The following is a 22114-nucleotide window of genomic DNA, read 5'->3' as shown; positions in this document are numbered from 1 at the left end:
AAGAAGGGACTGAATGTATTTCTGATATAAAATCCCTAAGGATGTCAATAGTCACCAAACTGAAAGTAGTCAAGCATCTAATAGGTCTGGTTGTGACTCAAAGAATTCTAACTGTCTAAACATTATTCCTGAGAAATTGCTCTATGCCCAAGGGGTAAACCTAGTCTAGTTTTGATCTGTTTAGGGGTCACCATAATTCAAGATCTGTCTGTAGGGCAGTCATTTTAGCATTACAGGGCAATTTTCAGGATTTAGAATGATACTAAAATTGATGAAGAATTGCTGCTAATGTTAGGGTAAATTTTAATGGATTAAAGTTTAACATAAAAGACTTTATTTTCCTATTTGGAAACTGCAAAACCAAAAAAAAACAAACCATTTATAAAATCTTAACTGAAAATTTGCATTAACAGATGGCAATTACAATTTAAAATAACCACAAAAAGAGTTATAATAGGTATTAAAAGCCATGCAATTCTTAGCCTTCCATTTTTCAAGAATAAGCAATGTGTACTATAGCTTTCGTTTTATTGTGTCATTTGTTTGTCATTTGATTGTTCACCCAAATTTGTTAAACCAATTCCTATCATTGTCAATGCACCTGTGAGAGCAGGTACCATCACTTAATGTCTTATGTCTCACTGTATCACTTACTGTGGGAGAGAAACTGGGTAAGCATTTTAATTCATTGTATTGTTTAATTCCCACAGATAGTGAGGTGGGTCTAATTTATTTTACACGAGCAAAATCAGGGCTAAGTGAAACCTTAATTTCTTTCAACATTAAATATTTGAGTGTGAAACAATAACAGACTATAACATAGACTGTGCAAGAAGCTAGGCACATTACCCTAAGTTGAGATATTATATTTCATTTTATTATTTTTAAAATTCTTTCACTGTCTATAATGTTACACTTTATTCCCAAATTTAAAACAAATTAAAAAGTGCTAATGTATATTAATAATTCTGTTCAATTTTTAAAACTGAACATAAACAGAAATGTTAAAGAATAGAGAAGAAGGCTATCAACAGAAGTAAAGCAGCCATATATTTTCTTTAACCCAACTTGCTTTTTTGTTGTTGTTGTTTTAGACATATTTTATCAAGGCAACTATGCAACCAAGAAGTTGATTTTAAAAAATGGTAATTGGGAACATGGTAAAATAAATTTCAGAGTAATGCTAATCATGCGTGTCAAGATAACGGAAATTAAGGTGGCTTAAGTTTTCAGTTCTCTTCCGAAAAATCAATTATAGAGCAGTTACGCTACTGACACTAAACAACAAATCCCTGGATTTAGTTAATAAAAAAGAAGCTTCCACTTTTTTGAATGTTTTTTTTTCCACATAAGAAACTCATAAGATTGATTTTTGAGAAGGAAGGAACAATTTAAATCAAGAATCATTAAATTCAGATATATTCTTGATCTGAGCCTCTTCGGATTAGCACTCACTTACCCTCTAGGGAAATAACTTTATAAAGTTGCTCATGGTCTTCAATACCATTGATCTTGGCTCTGCACCCTCTTATTGCAAACTCTAATGAGGAGTGGCAAACTGGCATCCAGCTTTCATCTTATTGGGGTTCTGCTTATGGACAATTCACAGCTGGATTAAATCTTTCAGAAATATATAATTATCCAACACATAGTTCTTAATTCTGGCTATATGTTACAATCACCCAGGGAGTTACAAATGCCTGGAGTCTGCCCCAGAGAATCACACTTAATATGCTGGAGTGGGGCCAGTGAAAACTATTTCATTTCAATCTCAATTAACCTTTATGTAGTCACTGAGATGTTCACTGTCTTGTCACTTTCTAGTTTTGGATGATTAGAATCTTGCTGTCATTCTTTCCCTTTTGTTCTCATAAAACCAATGACATAAAGGTTAAAGCCACTGAGAAAGAAAGTTTTTCAACAAGTGCAGTTATGCTCATTGCTTTTCAAAGAAGCAATTTATAATTTATAACAATTAACTGAGTTATGAGTTTCTCTTTCAATACGTTTCCAAACATGAATAGATTAAATGGTAATTGCCATCAAATTTTATGTTCTATTTCATGTGCCCAATAAAAGTTTATCTATTGGAGCTCACTCTGTATTTCCTTTTGATATATTCATAACCACATGCAATATGCTATATTAAAATATTTATTATTAGCCTATCAAATATTAACCACTTTTAAATTGTATGGATGAAAGAAAACAAATAGGCCACTTGTTTAAGTTTTCATGATTTTCCTTATTTTAATATGATTTAGATTTGTACAATACATGCCGATAAAAACTGATGAGGTGCAGTACTATGTGAGTTCCTGTCCTTTATTTGAAATTTTCTAAGGTATAAGTATACACTAGTCTTCCCAGCAACCATCATTATATGGACACTAATTGATAAAGACAAATAACAACAACAACAAAACACACTGGGCTTAGAAGTCAGCCTATTTTAGGTTAAAATTCCCAATTACTATCTGGTCCTCTACTTCTCAAACTTAAATGTGCATAAGAGTCACTGAAAGGTCTGGATAAAAGCTGATTGATAGGTCTGTGGCAAAGCCTGAGATTCTGTATTTCTCACATATTCCCAAATGATGCTAATGCTATTGGTTGAAGGATCAAACTTTTAAGTTACAAGGAGGACTCTAGCTGACATTATGCAGATTCCCTAGCCTTCCAGAGTTGAGGCTCATCTATCTGTAGAATGGGAAAACTGCTAATGGGGTTTATGCAGATTTAATAAGAACATAAATAATAAGGCACAGTGCTTGACACATAGTAGGCACTTAATAATTAGTGGCCATTGCCATTATTATGTAATAGCAACAAGAGCTAATCTATGATTTGGAATGAGTGGCTATCATACAATATTTTTAAGGTTCCAACTCAGATATAAGAGTTCAAGGGTATAATTGAGAGATAGGTGTGGTCAGAAAAAGTCTTGGGAGTCAAACTCAGATTTCAACAAGAATGAGACCAGTCTTAAACTGTCAGCCCTTGGAGGATGGGGATAATATTTTATTTATCTTTTGGAGTCCAAATTTGGAATAATTCCTGGTATGTACAGGAACTTCAATATTTGTTCAATAAATGACTGTGTGAATAAATGAATGAATGAGGAAGTGAATAATGTGGGCAACTTGATAACTAGACCAGTATGCTGGAGAGGAGAATTCAAAAGATTGAGCAAGGTCCTATTAAGAAACAAAGAAAACAATTAATAATGTAAAGAGAGAGCCACAAAATGGGAGAAAATTTTACCACATGCACCTCACATAGAGCATTAATCTCCAAGATATATAAAAACTCAAATAACCCAATCAATAAATGGGCAAAGGAACTGAACAGACACTTCACAGAAAAATAGATACAATCAATCAACAAATATATGAAAAAACATTCAACATCCCCAGCAATTAGAGAAATGCAAACCAAAACTACACTGAGATTCCATCTCATTCCATTTAGAATGGCAATTGTCAAGAATACAAGCAACAATAAATGTTGGTGAGGATGTGGGGGAAAAGATACACTCATACATTGCTGGTGGCACTGCAAATTGGTATAACCAATTTGTATGGAAAGTAGTTTGGATATTCCTCAGAAAACTTGGAATGGAACCACTATTTGACCTACTTATACCACTTATCTGTTTAAACCCCAAAGACTTAAAATTGGCCTAGTACAGTGATGAAGCCACATCAATGTTTATAGAAGTTCAATTCACAATAGCTAAACTATGGAACCAACCTAGATGCCTTTCAACAGATGAATGCATAAAGAAATTGTGTTATATATGCATAATTGAATGTTAAAAGAAGAATGAAATTATGACATTTTCTGGTAAATGGATGGAAGTGAAGAACATCATGCTAAGCGAAATAAGCCAATCCCAAAGCACCAAATGCCAAATGTTTTCTTTGATATGCAGATGCTAACTCACAATAAGGTGTGTAGATGCTAGGGAAGAATAGATACTTTTGATTAGACAAAAGGGAGTGAGTATGGGAGGGGAGAGGATATGGGAGTAGGAATGATAATAGAATGAGTTGGACATTATGACCCTATGTGCATATATGATTACACGACCTGTGTAACTCTACATCATGTACAACCAGAAGAATGAGTAGTTATACTCCATTTATGTATGGTGTGTCAAAATGCATTCTACTTTCATGAATAATTAATTAGAACAAATAAAAAAGAAGCTCTTTCTATCACCTTGGTTAAATTAAATAGGCGATCAAAGATAAAATAAAAGGCACTTCAACAACTATGCAAAATTGTTCAATATCTTTAGCAATTAGGGAAATGAAAATCAAAACTACACTGAGATTTCATCTAGCTCCACTTAGAATAACAATCATCAAGAATACAAATAATATTAACTGCTGGCAAAGATGTGGGGAAAAAGAAACATATATATATACACTGTTGGTGGATTGTAAAGTAATTCATCCACTATTGAAATAAATATGTTTGTTCTCTTAAAAGACCAGGAATAGAACCACAATATGATCCAGCTATATTACTCCTTGGTACTTAACCCCTCTTCCCCCCAAAAAATACCACACCAAATTTAAACACACTCTAGGGATACATGAATACCCATGTGTATAGTAACATGATTCACAATGCCCAAGTTATAAAATCAGCTTAGGCATCTGTCAATGGATGAGCAGATAAAGAAAATGTGGAGTTTTACTCAACTATAAAGAAGGAAATTGTGTTATTTTTAGGAAAATGGATGGAATAGAGAACACCAGGATAAGTGAAATAAGCCAGACTCAGAAAGATAAGTGTCATGTTTTCTCTTACATGTGGAAGCTATAGATAAAAAGGGGGGGATGGTAAAGAGGTGGAATCTCATAAAATAGAACAGAGACCAGAGGAAAGGAATCAGGAGGAGGAAGGAGAAAAGGCATAGGGGAATTAAATTACCAAATTGTGCTATGTGTATGTTCAAATACATCACAATGAACCCCACCACTATGTCTAGTTATAGTGCATCAATAAATAAAGAAATGAATGGTGAGGGTTTTCTGCAGAGTGTAGTGTGTTCTGGTCTCATGTGTTATATACGAGGAGACATATTAACATGGTTGATTTAAATATACTTCATTAGATGTTCCTATGATGTGAAGTACAAATTCCTCCATCACAATACTCTGGACTGTCTTAATAAAATCATTACTTCAAAAGTTTCAAGTCATAACATAATTAGCTGGAATTCATACATTATTGTCTACATGTATTTTTAGTATCCTTGTTGCATAACCAGCAACTTTAATTTTTATTGTAATTAGAAAGAACAAGGGTGCAGTATCTCAGGAAATATTTAAAATCTTCCATGTGGGTCCTAGAAAAAGCTAAGCAACATCATAGAGAATGTAGTGATCGTAGCCTCTGACATTATACCATTGTAAATTACTAGATTATCCTGGAACAAATGCTCTATAAATGCCCAAATTTTATATTTTTGCATTCAAAATCCATATGAACAATGTAGTTGTCCATATTGTTGATTTTTTAGGATAAAGAATACAATTAACATGTGACCTAAATCTATAGGCCAATAATACTAATTAAAGAGTGGTCTAAATGTAGTCTTAAAACTAATTACATTAATATTTCATTATTTTTGTAGTGTTTCAACTCTGAGACATACATTCATTTTTCCAAAAGAGTTGTAGTTTATGAAAAATAGCTGCAATCATCATCATCATCATCATCATCATCATCATCATCTATACTTTTGTAAGAGGGGGAAAGGAATATTGTTAAAAATATATCTTAGCAATTGTTTCCACTTTGAAATGAACATCCGGCAATTTCTGAATGATCTTGACTGCTAAATACGAGGTTGAGTCAGGGATCCAGGTCAGAAGCACAGGAAATGAAGTGCTTCTGGCTCTGAATTTTTGTGGATGTGTGTGCCTGTTTGAGATGAAATTCGATTTTATTGAAATTTACTTCAGGTTAATCAATTGCTCTGTATTTACCCAGGCTTCTCCTCTCCATCTTGCAGCAACAGATGACTGAAGATTGACCATATTTTTTTTCTCTTTCTCTTTTTTAATCAACAAGAGCTTACTACACTAAAGGATTTTATTGTAGAATTTTCTGTTAATTTATCCTCACATTCATGTTTAAAGCTACTTAAAAATGTAACTCAGTTGGAAGATTAATAGAAAATCTCAAATTCTTATCAGTCATTACCTCTGAGGACTTTGCCCTTATCCCATAGTGACAAATGAAATATATATGTATGCAAAATCCAGATAGCATAATACCCAGTAAAGCGTGGGTAGGTAGAAGTATTTTAAAACAAATACAATCTATTTGGCTAACTTTGCCCCAAATTCAAGTACTGTATCAGTTGTCAAAACTACTCCCAATTTACAGATGAGGAGTTTCAATAAAATTTACAGATGAGGAGTTTCAATAAAATTGCCTAAAGACAAATTGAGAAGTGACAGAACATTCAAACCCAAGTGTGTCTCCTTGTGAGAAGCTGGCTTCCAGGCGACTGTGCTACTTGACCATAATTTTAAAAAGAGAAAACTTGACAAAGATGAGATGAAAAGTTGATATGCATTTAAATAGGAATGAGTCATGACCTTATTCCTGTGGATGACCTAGAATGCCCTGGGTTTAAGAGGTTCAGCCACACTCGAAAGAGAATCTGGACAGAAGGGTAAGCGTTCATAGCACTGACACATACTTTATTCAGAATAATTACCTCCAATATTAAAGGTGATGTTTTTAAAATAAAAACAAAACCCCCAAAGCCTTATATTCTCAATGTGCCCTGTATGTCATTTTTCTGTGCCCTTGGTTTGGTACCCTCACATTATTAATGTAATTTTCTCCTAGTAGAGTTTTTTACTGGTATTCAAGGTGACGGATTGTTCCTGCAGAATGCAACAGAATGATTCCTCACACTAACATGAGCAATACTGATCATATTATGGCCACCCTGACTTCTTTTTCATTAGTCGCTGATTGTGCTAAATTGATGCTAAATTGGCTTGGCTGGCTCTTAAAGCCTTTACACAGTTGGCATTGACAATGCCTGTGATCTTGTCCTGGAAATTAAATGGTCAAAGACTTCATGTTTCTGAGAATCGTAATATTTTTTTTCTTAAGTTCAATTAGGGCCTTGTAAATATGAACCAGTTAGATCAACTCCCTATGATATCCAAGTCAGGGTTTTAATGAAATGTGTGTTTTTTTTTTTCTTTTCTTTCTTACTCTCTCTCCTGACTCTGGCTTCATATTCTTTCCATTTAATTTAATAGCTTTTCTGTTTCTTTATTTTTAACCGCTGTGTGCATTGGAAAAAAATCAAACTACAGTCTGCGGAACAAATCTACCCTGCCTCCTGTTTATTATAAGCTATGAACTTACAAACCAAAAATTGCTTTTACAATTTTTAAATGATTGAAACAAAATAAAAAGGAATAATATTTCTTGATATATGAAAATTCCATAGAATTCCAATTTCAGCGTTCATTAATAAAGTTTTATTGGAACATCTATACTCGCCTATGTGAATGTTGTCTGTGGCTGATTTTGTTCTATAACAACAAAGTTGAATAGCTGTGACAGAGGCTGTATGGCCTACAGAGCCTAAAATAGTGAGTAGGTGGCCCTTTATAAAAAGTTTGCCCCTCTCTGGGAAAAAATCATCAAAGCTTCTCTCTCCCTTCACATTTTTTTTAAGAGAGAGAGAGAGAGAGAGAGAGAGAATTTTTTTTTAATGTTTATTTTTTAGTTTTTGGCGGACACTACATCTCTATCTGTATGTGGTGCTGAGGATCGAACCCGGGCCGCACGCATGCCAGGGGAGCGCGCTACCGCTTGAGCCACATCCCCAGCCCTCCCTTCACAAATTTAAAATTACAAAATTCTATAAAATGCCTCAGCAAATGTGACCTACAATAAATATTCACTAACAATTGCTGTGCCAGGCATCAAGTGTTGGAGTCAAGGGAATCACCTTCTTTAGCATCAGTTTTGCCATCTGTGAACTGAGGAAGATAATCTTACTTTCCTGTGGAATGAGATAGTGCAAATATTCCTGACACATAGAGAGGGCTCAGTGAATAGCAATTTTTATTAGTTCAAAAATGATAATAATTATTTCTAAAAAACTGGTCTATATGCAAACAGATCAGGCCATTTGTGAGATTTCAGGACCACAGGATTACAGATGATCAGGAAGGATCCCTGGGAGATCAGGAGGATTTCATCAAAGGGGCATGGAACAAAGAAGGCCCAGGGAGTCAAGTATACAGTCTTGGGGAGGTAGCTGCAGAGACACCCAGAATCAAGACCCCTGGTTCCAAATGTAAGCCTTGCTTCCACCTTCCTAATGTTAATTTTCCTCTGGAATTTAGATGAAGAACCCTCCCACTGTGGTCTGTCTCTGATGGCTCTATCTTGGAATGATGCTATGGTGGAAATTGAGGACTGGCCCTTCACCTCAATGACAATTTTCTTCTACAAGTTTCAAGTGGAGTGGCTGATTTTCATACTCAGACTTTATCTTTGTTTTTAAAACATTTTGAAATTCTCTCTCATACCCATTCACACACACACACACACACACACACACACTCATTAGTGTGTAAAGAATGGCTCTGGATAAAGTTCCTCAAAAGAATTAGAATGGAATGACAATATGACCCAGCTATACCACTCCTTGGTATTTATCCTAAGGAATTAACATCAGCATACCATAGTGATAGATGCATACCCATTTTTATAACTGCACAATTCTCAATAGTCAAACTATGGAATTAGCCTTGGTATCCATCAACGGGTGACTGAATAAAGAAAATGTGGTATACATACACAATGGAGTTTTATTCATCCATGAAGAAGAATGAAATTTTGTCATTTGCAAGACAATAGATGAAAATTGAGAACATTATGTTAAGCAAAATAAGACAAACTCAGAAAGTCAAGGGTCATATGTTTTCTCTCATATGTGGAGGCTAGATAGGAAAAAGGAAAAGAAAGTTGGGGGTAAATCTTATGAAAATTGAAAGGAGATCAATAAAGAAGAGAATAGGGGAAGAAGGAAGGGTGGGAAAGGGAAAACACTAGGGAATGATACTGACCAAATTATATTGTTATATTTTGTGCATGCTCAAAATATAATAACAAACCCTACCATCATGTACGACTATAAAGCACCAATAAAACAATGGGTAAAAAATGGTATCAAGTGAAACTCCATGTATATTCTGTCTAAAGCAAAGAAAGGGCTTCACATATTATACATCCACTTGGCCTAAGGATCATCTTATTATCAGGTAGGACCAGGGTGCTGCATTTATTCTGGGCTACTAGTACATGAAACTGTGTCTGCAGTTTTCCATGAGGGTAGGCATCACACACACCTTTCTCTGGTAAGCCAAAATAGCTCTGTGGCATGAAATGGGCAAATTGGGGCACACTTGTTATTCTCAGTATTTTCTTAAAATAAAGGGAAAAATTATGATGAACTTCTAAGTACAGGCTAAGCTGTCCTCTCATTCAGAGCTGTGGGGCCTCTCTGAGCAAAGCATGGATAGCTAAGTAGAAGGTTAGTAGGCAAGCCTAAGAATAGTAGTAGGTGCCAGGAATTGCTATCTAGTATATGTCCACTATCTGCATTTGTTCTATTTTCAGCAACTCTGGAGCTGCAGATTTTGAATATCTTTAGGATATGATCCCCCCGTGGAGGGGCATTCTGAACAACTTACTCCTGCCAAGCTGGCTCCATCAGCATTTGCCTTTTATAGTTGCTCTGAATGGAGCCATTAGTGTGTAAAGAATTCCAGCACTTTCCACAGCATAAACCTTGCCCTCCACTCAGGGGTGGCACCAGGTTCCTGATGTATTAGAGGTTGGAGGGCTTTTTCTAACAATCCCAAATTAAAGTTAAGAATCAAGGGGAAATAAGAGCTGCAACTGGAAGTTGTGGCTCTTAGCACCAGTGTATCATGTGGCATTCTCCTGCTGAATCAGGAGAAATTTCACAACTGGGGGCAACCTTGGGATTTGCTCTTCTGTCTGACAAAATGAGTCTTTCCCCCCAGGAGGACTACCCAGCATACTTGCAATGCTTACAAATTGCCTCTTTCTATCTTCTGTCTTTCTAATATTTTCCTTTTTCAATTACCTCTGGGAGCCTCTGACTGGCTCTGTTTAAAGAGCACTTCCTTCTCACCCAGAGGAGCTGTACAACAGGAACTTCAAGGGCCCTTTCTGAGTATTTATTGTTCATTGCTGTTATGTATGTGGTACTCAGCAAGGGAACTGATACTGGTGTTTGAGTTGCCAGCAAGGAAATTAGAAGCTTGGATTCAATGATGGCATTCATTTTATTGATGAGACCAACTGTTAGGGACAGAGATAAAAGAGCTAACTGAGTAAAATCCTATGTGTAGGACTGCAAAAGCTCCGAAGAATTACAGACACATCCTCATTTAAGTGACATGCTCCCAGTCAACGGATTCAACATGGGAGGTCAGCTGGTGAAATGTGAACTGGACATTTTAATGTAATACAGCAAATAGGAAGAGACAGCAACTACAGGCAATTGAAAAATTACAAGCTAGGTTCAAGGTATTTGTCCAGGGAGGTATAATCTTCATCTCACAGAAGCAATTGGAAACATCGTCTTAATATCTCCATGATCACAAGTTGTCAGGCCTGGAGAAGTTAATCTCATATTAAAAAAAAAAAAAAGAAAAAAGAAACCCTCCTGAACTACAGTAGCAGTAAAGCTATGACAGAAAAACAATCATAAGAAAATACAGAGTCAAATTGTCTTTAATTTCTGACTTTTGGAAGATTGAGAACGTGGGAAGTGGTAAGTAAGGAATCTAAAATGTGTGGGTAAAGAGTGGCTAGAGTCTGGAGGAAAAATGAATGGCTAAACAGTAGTTCCTAATAAAAATCAACCTGGGCACTTCCATGTTACCTTTCTTCTGCTCCATGGGTTTGTTCTGAAGTCAGAAGTATAAAACTGAAGAGATAGGAGAGCTTTTTCACCCAAATTTTTATATAAGCCAAAACCCTCCAGAAGCATCACTAGAAAGAGCCCATAAAGCTTCTGTTTGAACTTTTCCAGAACTAGGAAAATTATCATCCCCTAGTGGATCCTTCTATGGTTTCAGACAGCCAGAGAAAATAGTTATAGGAAAACACTTCCTTCCTTTCACCCACATTGCTTGCTCTATCTTCCTGAGCTGACGGGGCTGACGGGTCTACTTGATACATCATAGCCCTCCAAACACCTGCTGACAACTGTAACATGTCAAATCGTGTGATCACCAACCCATGTCACCTCTTCTCCATACAAAAAATCTTGCATCAAGGAGAGAACTCTCTTGCATCATTGTCTGCCATATATAAGATTCTGTTTCTAAGGACTAGCCTCTTGATGTGGGGTGCTCAGGGCATACTTCAGTGGAAATGTTACCTTCTGGAGCTATGCTCAGTCTAAAACCAGGATAGCTTCTTGGCTCCTCAAGACATACTGTCATCTGGAATGAAGCTCTAATGGTCTTTAGGAGCTCCACATTTTTGTCACTTGAGCTACTGCTCATGTACCACCCCCCCAACCTTATCTGCACTTTTGCAATTTATTTTCAGTCTAAATTTTCAGCAGAAATTTTTACATAGTAGGGACTAAGTTATGCTCATCAGCACCTTTGAAGTATGGCTCTTAGATTGTTAACTTGGTTATTTTAAAAGTCTCTAGTTTTTCTGTAGTCTGTTGGAAACAATTTATGCTTTTATTTTTTTAAAAATCAGTGATTAAGTGTGTGTGTGTGTGTCTGTGAATACATGGACATACACATATGTAGGGAGGGTCTAAGATGTTGCCTTCTTTGTCAAAAACATTTTGAATTTTTCTTAATGTCTGGAATATTAAGAAAGATCCTTTGGATATTAGCAATTATTCCCTTATGTGACACTGGCACCTCCACACTATCAGAAGGTGATTCTAATAGTTCTCCCAATTACTTCTTTCACTCTTTTGGTGGAGGAATTCTCATTAAGGCAAGTAAGCATTTCAGCTGAATGCATCTTTTAGCACATATATTGATATTTGAATTCCTTCATTTTGGAATGAAGGGGTCACAGAGTCTTCAAATTTTCTAATTTTCCACTAAGAATTTTTCCTCTAAAAATCAAGTCGCCTATAATACACTCTCACAGTACCTTTTCATGGTCTTCAATCTTGACTGAAAAATATTTCACTGCCTTTACCTGCTAATTCACTCTACAAGTCTGTCTTCTTAACCTACATTTCCCCTTTCTAATCCTATTATGTATTTCCTCAATAACATTTTACTCTTGCTTATCTTTATTCTAAGCATAAGTTCATTTCACTTCCGTGATACTCTCATTATCCTTGGCATTCTTGATGACTAGCATAGCAGGCAGTATAAAATAGGTCTTCAAAGATGTCTACATTGTCTTTCCCAGAATCCATTACCTTATGTGGCAAGTGACTACAGATGCCACTTAAAGATCTTGTAATGGAGAGAGTGTCCTGCATTATTTGTATAGGTCCTTCTATAAGTGGAGACCTGAAGTTGGGGTATGGCTCAGTGGTAGAGCACTTGCCTAGTGCAAGATCCTGGATTGATCTTTAGCAACACACACACACACACACACACACACACACACTCTCTCTCTCTCTCTTTTCCAGCTGTAGCCAAAGAAAGCTATGATGATGGAGCACAAAGAGCACAAAGAGCTGAAAAGTTCCTGGCTTTAAAGACAGGGGAAGAAAGGGTGCAAACAAAGGAATGCATGATACCTCTAGAAATTAGAAAAGGTAGGGAAACAGGTTCTCCCCTAGAGCCTGCAGCAGGGCCTCCCAGAGATACTTTTTAACTCTTTAGACCTTTAACCATCAAACTGTAAAGAAAATAAATTTATGTTGTTTGAAGCTACTAAGTTTTGGGCAATTTGTTATAGCAGTAATAGAAGACTAATATATAGTTATTGAGCACTCTCTGCAGAGGAATGCATCTAAACCATAACATTTTGTTCCCAGAAGTTTCTTATTCATCTCCTGAAAATAATTGACTTTATTTATTTTTTATTCCCCATGGTTTCTTACAGTATCTGGTTTGACTGTTTTATCTGGGAATTTTCCCAATATTTCACTTTAATTTAATTAAATATATTATTGATCAGGCTTTTGAGCTTCATATTAAACATGCTTCCCTGTTCTTGGTAATCTATGTCCTGGTCTCTTCTAAGAACCCACATTCTGATCCTACAGGTCACGGTCCAGCATCTGGATCTCAGTCTCCTCCTTGCTAAATGGACTTAGTTCTTGATTTCTTACAGCTCTATTCCAAAACTGTGTCATTTAACTTATGTTACTAAATCTTTAAACTTCAAATACCCAGACTTAATTCTTACGAAAATATCATTAGCATTTACATATGTTATTTAAAAAATGGGTAGCAATGGTGGCTTTAATAAACAATGGGTAGCAATGGTGGCTTTAATAAACAATTTAATAAACAATTCTCTTTAATAAACAATTTAATAAACCGAGAATTGTTTATTTAAGCATCTTACATATGCAAAGCATCTCACATATGCCCTCTAGGAAGACAACACAGCTCCTCACAGCCTCATTCATTCCACATTTGGCTATTTGTATTCTGTCAAACCAAATACTCATAAACCTCTGTCCAGTCCCCTTGGTGCTGGTAACAGGGTTAACTCTTCATATTTTATGTGTAGCATGGAACACTGCTTTGTCTTTAAAAGGTTCAGCTTTATTCTCTGAGATCTGGCTATTTTTTCTTTTCTGATTTCAAAAAGGGTCTTTTTTTTCTTTAATCTTATTTTTCTTCTCAACATCTCATTCTTCCACTGGCAACCTAATCACTAATTTTGACTCTGCCAGGCCTCCTTGAAACCTTTTTCCTTCTGTTTTCTTTTCATGCTGTCTAAAGACCATTCATTCTGGTGGTTGTCAAGTGTTTCACCTTTTCTTTCACAGAGACTAGCTAACATTTATGGGGCATGCAGTTGGTGACACCCTCAGGCAGCAAGTTCACTGATGAACCAGGAGTTCTTTAATTTCCACAGTTGAATCCTCACAGGGACTTTTGGGGTCAGCTTTGCGAAAGCCTCTTGTATCAGCCCTGTCTCAAACCAAAGGCTTTTTAGAAGCCCCTAGGTTAATAGTTCAGGGCTTCAATAGTGGTCAATCTTTCTGGAAGTCTGCACTAACATTGGACAATAAGATTTTGGATATGGCTTCTTATCTAGTGTTTTGTTACTCTACATGTACTCAGAACTAAGTGATAATAATTGGGTGTTTTTCTGTGTACCACCAGGTCCATTTTCATTATTTTCCTTATTATTATCCCTGTTCCTTACATAAAAAAGCAAGCTTAGAGAGTTGAAGTCATTTCCTCCAAGCCTTGCTAGTACTAAGGGAAGGAAATGGATATCAAGCCCAGGTCTGTATAAATCCAGAACCCACTTAAAGAGCACATTTATTCTCGTTGTTTCACTCACAGGATGTAAATGATAGTGTCAGTAATTGGATCCCTTTCTTCACTTTCTGTTCTGAAATTCAAGTCCTTTTGGACTACAGTTCCACACTGCCGTTTGGAAATCCTCTGGGATGATGAGAGCCCTGGACCTGGATATCTCAGACTCTGGAATCTATCATGGGCCCTCGCTGGCAGCACCTACCCAAATGCTCATTTACTGCCAGCTCATTACTGCTGTTGTTACTGTCATCCCTACTCTACGACTGTCTTTCTTCTTGGCATTGGTTTCTTGTTGCCAGCTTAAGATCTCTGCCACTAATACTGTGGCCAAACCAAGAATGGGTTTGACTCAGACCAAGTAGCAGTGTGTGTTTGAATGGAGGGGGAAAAGACAAAGAGTGGCATAAGGAGCATTTTGTGTGTGTGTGTGTGTGTGTGTATTTATGTGTGTGAAGACATAGGGATGACTGAAAAATATTTACTAACCCACCAGCACCAGCTAATCAGAATGGATACCTGCTAAAATACGAAGGCAGATTCCTGTCATGTTACCCAGTTAGTTGCTGGATCTTGATGCTGGTCTAAGAGATCCAAGGGAAAGGCACTTTCAGGAAATGGGGAAGTAGCTGAAGAATTTCTATATTTTAATATAAAATATTAGCCTATGTGGGTGGGTCTGAGGGAAGGCAAGAAAGATTTCAGAGTGAGTGCTCTTATGTGCTCAAAAGTAAGTTTGAAATATGTTAATTTCGCATATCAAATCTAGTCTCAACCCATACCAATCCTTAAATGAATACTAGAATAATCTTTTCAAAAATAAATCCAATCCTTTAATTTCTCTGCTTAAAACCCTATACTGAATCCCATCTCTCTACAGTATGGTGGTTTCCATTCTTCATTCCGATAAGATGATCAAAACTACTCGATATTTCTGGAACACAGTGTGGTTAGCTCATGCACCTGTGCCCACTTTTTCTATCCTGGAGAGCTCCGCCTAATCCTCCAATACTTCTTAATCCTTCACTACTCCCCTTCTCTGGGGAGCTTTATGCCCATCTGGGATGTAGTAGAAAATAGCCATGTACAAACTTCTTCCTTAGTTCTGGTTTCCTTCTATTATACCTGGAGGGCTGCATGCCAGCCTCTCACTCCAGGTGGTGAAGCCCGTGTCCAAATGTCCACAGCAGTTACCTCTTTTCAGCCTTGTAATCTCTATCATTTGCCCAATTCCTGAGTCATAGTGGGGACTCAGTACATCCTCAAAAGAATGGATAGTTTTATTCCCCATCATCCCAGTGGTCCATATAACAAGTATGGGGATGATGGAACTGAGGCACAGAGGGTTTTATGATTGGAACACCACAGGCTTAGATACAGTAGGAATTTTTGGTGACATTATAACTTTTTGGTGACATTGTAACGTTTTACAATATCCCAGTAAATAACCTAGAAAAACTGAGTTAGGCTCTTTTTGGGTTACTTTCCCCAAGCCAAGATGAATTGTTTCCACTCCAAATTCTTACCCTGTTTACACCCCAGGAATTCATTCAGTAGGTCCTCCTGGACCAAGAATTTTATATGACACTTTCTCTTTGAAAGGTGTATCTTAATTACAGTGTCTTCTTATTCTTTATGCCTTGAGTCTTGGTATATATTTCCTTTATAAACTATTTTCAGTTGCAGATGGACACAATACCTTAATTTTGTTTATTTATTTTTATGTGGTGCTGGAGCTCAAACCCAGGGTCTCACCCATGCTAGGCAAGCACTCTACCACTGAGCTATGCCTCCATCCCCTGGATATTTACTTCAATTCTTCTTCTGTATCTCTTTTCCTCTTCTGACTGCTTGACAGTTCTTCAGTGTCCAGGTTTTCCAGGATGAAAGGCTGCCCGCTGGGTCCTGTCTCCTCATGTGGTTCTGGGATCCACCCTTAGGGACTAGAGCTTTCTGGTAATCTATGGCACATAAGCCTTTTAACCTGGGGTCTTATCCAGAGTTTATGTGCAGGTGTGTAGCTTGACTTCTGAGGATCTGAATACTTTTTAATGCTCTTTCCAGCATGACTGCAGACCTCAACCTCCAGCTCTTGGATCCCATCCTAATCTTGATGTGCTCAATGCCAAATGTCTCTACTTACTGTCACAGTTCGTTGCTGCCCATGGCATTTCATTTTGGTTTTGCATTATGTATAAGTGTAGCTGCCAGATAAGTATAAATTTTTTTTAAGCAGCAGATAGAACATTCTATAATTTCCTGTAGATTTTTCTATATAATTTTCTATAAAAATTGGCTGTATTCAGCTATTATTATAGAATTTATCATGTAATATTTATTATATAGAGTCTAGCAGTTATTGTTGTATTACAGAAATAACATATAATTTCCCATAGAAATTAGCTCCAGATAGTACCTGCATGCTGATATATATTTTTTTCAAGTATAAAGTAAGCAAAAAGAACTCTGGAGTTGTGTTGACCAATATGGTAACCATACATGTGGCTATTAAGTCTTGCAATGTACTGCAAATACAAAACACACTCCTGCTTCCAAAAATCATGAAAAATGGAAAACATATACTTCATAATTTTTGATATTTGAGGTTAAATAAAATAAGTTGTTAAAATCAATTTCTCCAGTTTCTTTTTACTTTTTTTTTTTAAAAAATGTGGATAACAACATATCCACAATTCTATATGTGGCTTGCATTATTTTCTATTGAACTGGTTTACCCTAGAGGATACACCTTGTGATTACTTAGTATTAGAAAGTTAACTATATAGAGAGGCAATGGAAAGTTAGTGCAGAATTAAAAAGCAGAAAAGGTTATTCATGGCAGGGGGAAGTTTCTCCTCAGATTTAAAATTTCTGTTCTTTGTGTACACTGACATGCCACCTGCCTTGACAAGCTTTTAAGAAGACTTGATAATATCCAGAGAAATGAGGCCAAACTAAATGGCACCTGTCTAAGGCTTGCCACGTGGTGCCTAACCTCAAAGGATTAAAGCCAATATTGATTTTTGTCATTTATTTTATCTTGGCATTTAAATATCCCTTTGATTTATTACTGCCAGGTTTTTGGTTAAGATTCCATGATGGGTATGATAGAAAAGGTGGTAATAAGTTATGCAGATATCATTTAATTTATGAACTCCAGAGCTCCAGGGTAGCTTTCAGTTCAAGAAATATATTAACCACATACACATCACCCTTCATTTTGTGGTGAGGATTTCCAAGCTGGGTCCCTATTGTGCTACTTAATTTATGGTCTGGCCAGGTACACGGATCTCCATATAATATTTCAATATAAGTTGCGCCCGCCATCACAGGCAAAGAAGATGAGCATCAAAGAAGCCAGCTGGACAGCTGATGGATCACTCTTTTCTATGGGCAGGGGCACTAAGTAGCCTTTAAAGCTTGTCAGAGATTTGAGTCTTTTTCTGCTCTGAGAAGCTGCACGCACAGGCCTAGACAAGCAGAATCAGCCATGCTGCAGCAGGCAGAGGGCAGCTCCCGAGTTACTTACGTTGACAGCCGTAGTGCCAGGAATTTCCCGGCAGACACTCATCACACTTAGGCCCTGTCGTTCCAGTCTTACACTCACAAAATCCTGAGCCATTACAACGATCATGGATTGAGCCCAAAGGGTTACAATAACACTCTGTAGAAACAAGACAACACACAGGCTGGAGACAAGTCCGCATGGCTTATAGGTTATCAACACAGGAGCGTCACTTAAATGCATCACTTACTTAAAGAAATATGTCCATTAATGAAATGCTTCAGCAAATATGGCTATTTCAGGACCATTTATTTATTTGCTTAGCCTTCCATGATATCATTTTTATGATATGGGAGGAAATCAACTGAAAACTTCCAAGGAAATAAGACATCATGTTTTTCACTGGTAACACATTATAATGGAGATTCCATTTGTTAGAGCATTTTTAGATGGTTTAATGAACACCATGAGAAGTTTGTATATCAAGGATAAATCAATATGCCATCAGTGTAAAATCTGTTTTAAATTATTCAAATGGGCTTATCTGTTACACTCAATATTCGAGAACTGCTGAACATTTAAAAAGTGCAATATGAAAGCACTTTGCTTACTCTAAGGTAGTTTTGCTTTATGGTTTGGGACAGCTCCTTAACTTATTTATGTATATACTGTTTTGTGATGAGCCCTTAGATGGTGTAGTTGCTAGGCATGATGGTACAGCTTTTATGCAGCTGAGATTAATGATCATGAAAGAAAACTAAATTTCATAATCCCAAATAAATTTCAACCCAGATGTAATTTCAGATGTATATTTTTCATCATAATATCTGCTACCAGGATAATACAACTTCGCATAGTAAAGAATAAACAGAACATTTTCTTGATTCAGCACATATTCTCATATAGGATATTTCACTTCTGAAGCTCTATTGTATTTAACATTTGAATCAGTAGGAGTTCCTTGGGTGGGCTTTGATAAAAAGCCTGGAAGGAATGCATAGGCAGTGTGCCCCTTAAAGAATTTGTGAGCCAAAGTCCCTTTCTTTATTACCAATCTATTTACTCTGGGGTAACTTATTATAACTCTCTGTCTCTCAATTTCTTTTATTTTAAAAGGGGCACATTAAGAAGTTTTCTGCCAAAATCCAAATAATATTATACAACCAACCAACTGACCAACTGACCAACCAAGTCCAGAGAACTTCCATTTAATATAATTAAGTTTAGTGTGTTAGATTAGCAATGAGGTTAACATTATAGAGGAACCAGGGGCTTTACTCTAACTTTGTGTCATAGAGGCTAATTAGATAATTTCTTCAAAGAATGTGGAGTTCCTCAGAATTAAGATTAATTTCATGCTGTCAGATTTTGAGTTCAGCGTTCTTATCACACAAGCATTTTTAGGGCTAACAGAGACATATGTAGGTAAAAGTATAACTCAATAAACTCTGAAATGCCCCTTTGCCTGGGTTGGTTTGTATTTAATAACTAAGTTTTTTTTTCTTAAGGGACATTTTTTATTCTAATGTATATTTGTGTATGGGAGATGTTTTAAAAACATATTTTAAAATAGTTATTTTGTTGTGTTTTTCAGTGTTTGTGCATATGTATACTGTAAGTTTGTACCTATACCAAAACTATAATATGTTCTTACTATTTAAAGTGTATAAGTCGACAGTGAATCACCAAAATTTTTTAAGCCAGTTAACAGAGTTACATCTGGCCACCATGAATTCACATACTGTGCTAGTTAATTAGCCCATAACAATCAATTAATATAAGTTTATAGATGCAAAAAATGTAAACAAAACAAAACAAAAAAACCCAAACAGTGTATCATCTAAGCTATCATCATGAAAACACATATCAAGAAGAGGACTGGTTTTACCCTCTACCTTACTTATAAATAATTCAGCTTTAAAAAAAATATCACCCATTGAGCTTTGTTGCATGGTAGATGTTGGGAAATGGGAATATCCTTGAAGGATCATATTTTAGCCCATGAAACTATGAATACACAGGACTATTATATTATAAAAATGCTTTGGGTGGCTTGATTAAAAAGTTATGCTACAGTTGATTTATGGATATTATAATTGTCTTGTGTTTATTTTGTTCTATATGTGGTACCTCTGATTACCTGATCTTGGGTTTCAAGGAGAATTAAAAATAATACATCATAACTTAGAGATATGTTTAGCAGCAACTGCTGAGCCCTCTGTTTCATTCTGATGCAAAGCTTTTTAGCAGGGATTATTAACAGTGATTACCCAAGGTCACAAACCATGTGTCCTCTTGCTTCCTGCTCAATGCTCAAGTTTATATGAAACAGAGGCATGCGAGGGTGCCACCTTCATGTAATTGGTGCATCACCACAGGATGATTACATGCATCTTTGGAGACATGGCTGTGTTTGGAATTTGAATGACAAATGGGTAAATTCACCAGTAATCACAAAGCAGTGATCACCGTGGCAACATGGATGAGCCAGCTGCATTTTATATTTGCCATAATATAAAATGATGCAAGTACTTTAAAACATCTATTTCAACACAGAGTCTACATCTATCAAAGATATGAGTTGTTCCCTCACAGTCAGGATGGTGAATTTAATTTATGATTGTTAAAGAATTGGCAAGTACATTTTAAAAAGAATTTTAATTTAGAAAAGACTTAGATAAAATTCAGTTTCTGAGATTAGTGTGTAATTTTGTAGTTAGGTAAATATCCATTCATTTTCATTAGTGCTTTCTAGATGAAATGATGTTAAAATTAATTCTCAATTACTTGTGGTGTATCCTCTTAAATTTAATACACAATCTTTTCCTTTAAGGCTTTTTCTTAATATTTATTTAAACTATTAAATATTGTGAAACATTGTACGTAATCTTGCATATTTTGTAAGATGATTAGGTTTTATTTTGTGCTCCTATTTATTTTGCCTTTTCTGTTGCTTCCATATTTATAGCTTGACATTTATATATCTTTACAAATGGCATTCAGTGGAATACACTCTGCATTCAAAATTCAGACAGCTACATGTCTTCTGGTTTTTATTAATATCCTCAAATCTTTGAAACCCAAGTGTTATGAAGGCAATTGAACTTCTGTTCACAAGCTCAGAGTGGAATTGCTGCTGTCATCCAGAAAACATACTATGAGTCAAAATCTGACATGCTCAGCTTTGCTAATTGTGTCAGAGTGGTTAGGAGAGGATGTTCAGTCTTTGAAGTCAGGAAGCCCTTTGCTAAAGCTGAACAATTGGGTCAATTTGCCTTATTTTTTCTCAAATAGCAGAAATTATCAATGTAATACTTACCCTACTGTTTTATAAATGAAGATTAAATTGAAAAAAATATTGCAGGTCAGTTCACAGTTTACCCAGTGTTTACTGTGCTCACATCTGCTAGTGATTTCACCAGGAGGCTCACATGACTTACCTAAGACATATACCTATTAAATAGCAAACTGGGACTTGAACCCAGCTCTCCAGGCTAAGTCCAGTACTTTCTTCACTACTTCACAAATAATAAATAAGGAAGCATTTTGAAAAATATAAAATATTGTAGAAATAAAGAAGATTATGTATACTTCACCAAATTTAATTCAAAACAATTGTACAACTATTTTAAGTGACACTTGACAGGAATCTACATGACCTTGGTAACCAAATCATTTCTTTTTTTTAAACATGAAAAGACCACCTGGAATTTTCCATAATGTGTATTTTATTTAATTTAGTTTTCATGTGAAAAAAACAAAGACTATCTTTAAAATTGGTGGTCTATATAGCTAACTACTAGTATGGTAACAGTCACCATATTCAAAAGATATGCATTTTTTCAGACTAAGTTATGGAGTGAAATTCCATTTATTGTTTATTATTTTTCCATCTTTTTTTTTTTAAAAACAGGTCCTACTATGAGAAAGATAGAAGAAGCTTTTTTTTTTTTTTTTAAGAGGGTAGGGTATCTAGTCCTCCCCAGGAGACAAGATCAGTAGTCATTTATGGAGGGAAGGTATGCTCAAAGGACTCCACAGACCCAGTTTTCTAGGGTTCATGCATCTTGCA

General features: G+C 36.0%; 1 protein-coding gene across 5 annotated transcripts in view; it reads right to left on the bottom strand.

The window, feature by feature from the left end:
• Ntng1 (netrin G1) overlaps positions 1-22114 on the bottom strand; it is a 365393-nt gene that overhangs the window by 34221 nt on the left and 309058 nt on the right. For 3 of the 5 annotated variants that reach the window (XM_046427578.2, XM_046427582.2, XM_046427580.1), the window contains one exon: positions 18067-18201. The exons of the other annotated variants lie outside the window; for them this stretch is intronic. In XM_046427578.2, coding sequence (XP_046283534.1) covers positions 18067-18201 — 135 coding nt within the window. The remainder of the gene's footprint in view (positions 1-18066; positions 18202-22114) is intronic. 5 annotated transcript variants of the gene reach the window in all.

This window comes from Marmota monax, unplaced genomic scaffold, assembly GCF_021218885.2.
Source record: "Marmota monax isolate L192 unplaced genomic scaffold, Marmota_monax_Labrador192_F-V1.1 WCK01_AAM20220418_F8-fsc00184, whole genome shotgun sequence".
Classification (NCBI taxonomy): Eukaryota; Metazoa; Chordata; class Mammalia; order Rodentia; family Sciuridae; genus Marmota; species Marmota monax.
This window is presented reverse-complemented; position numbering and strand designations above follow the sequence as displayed.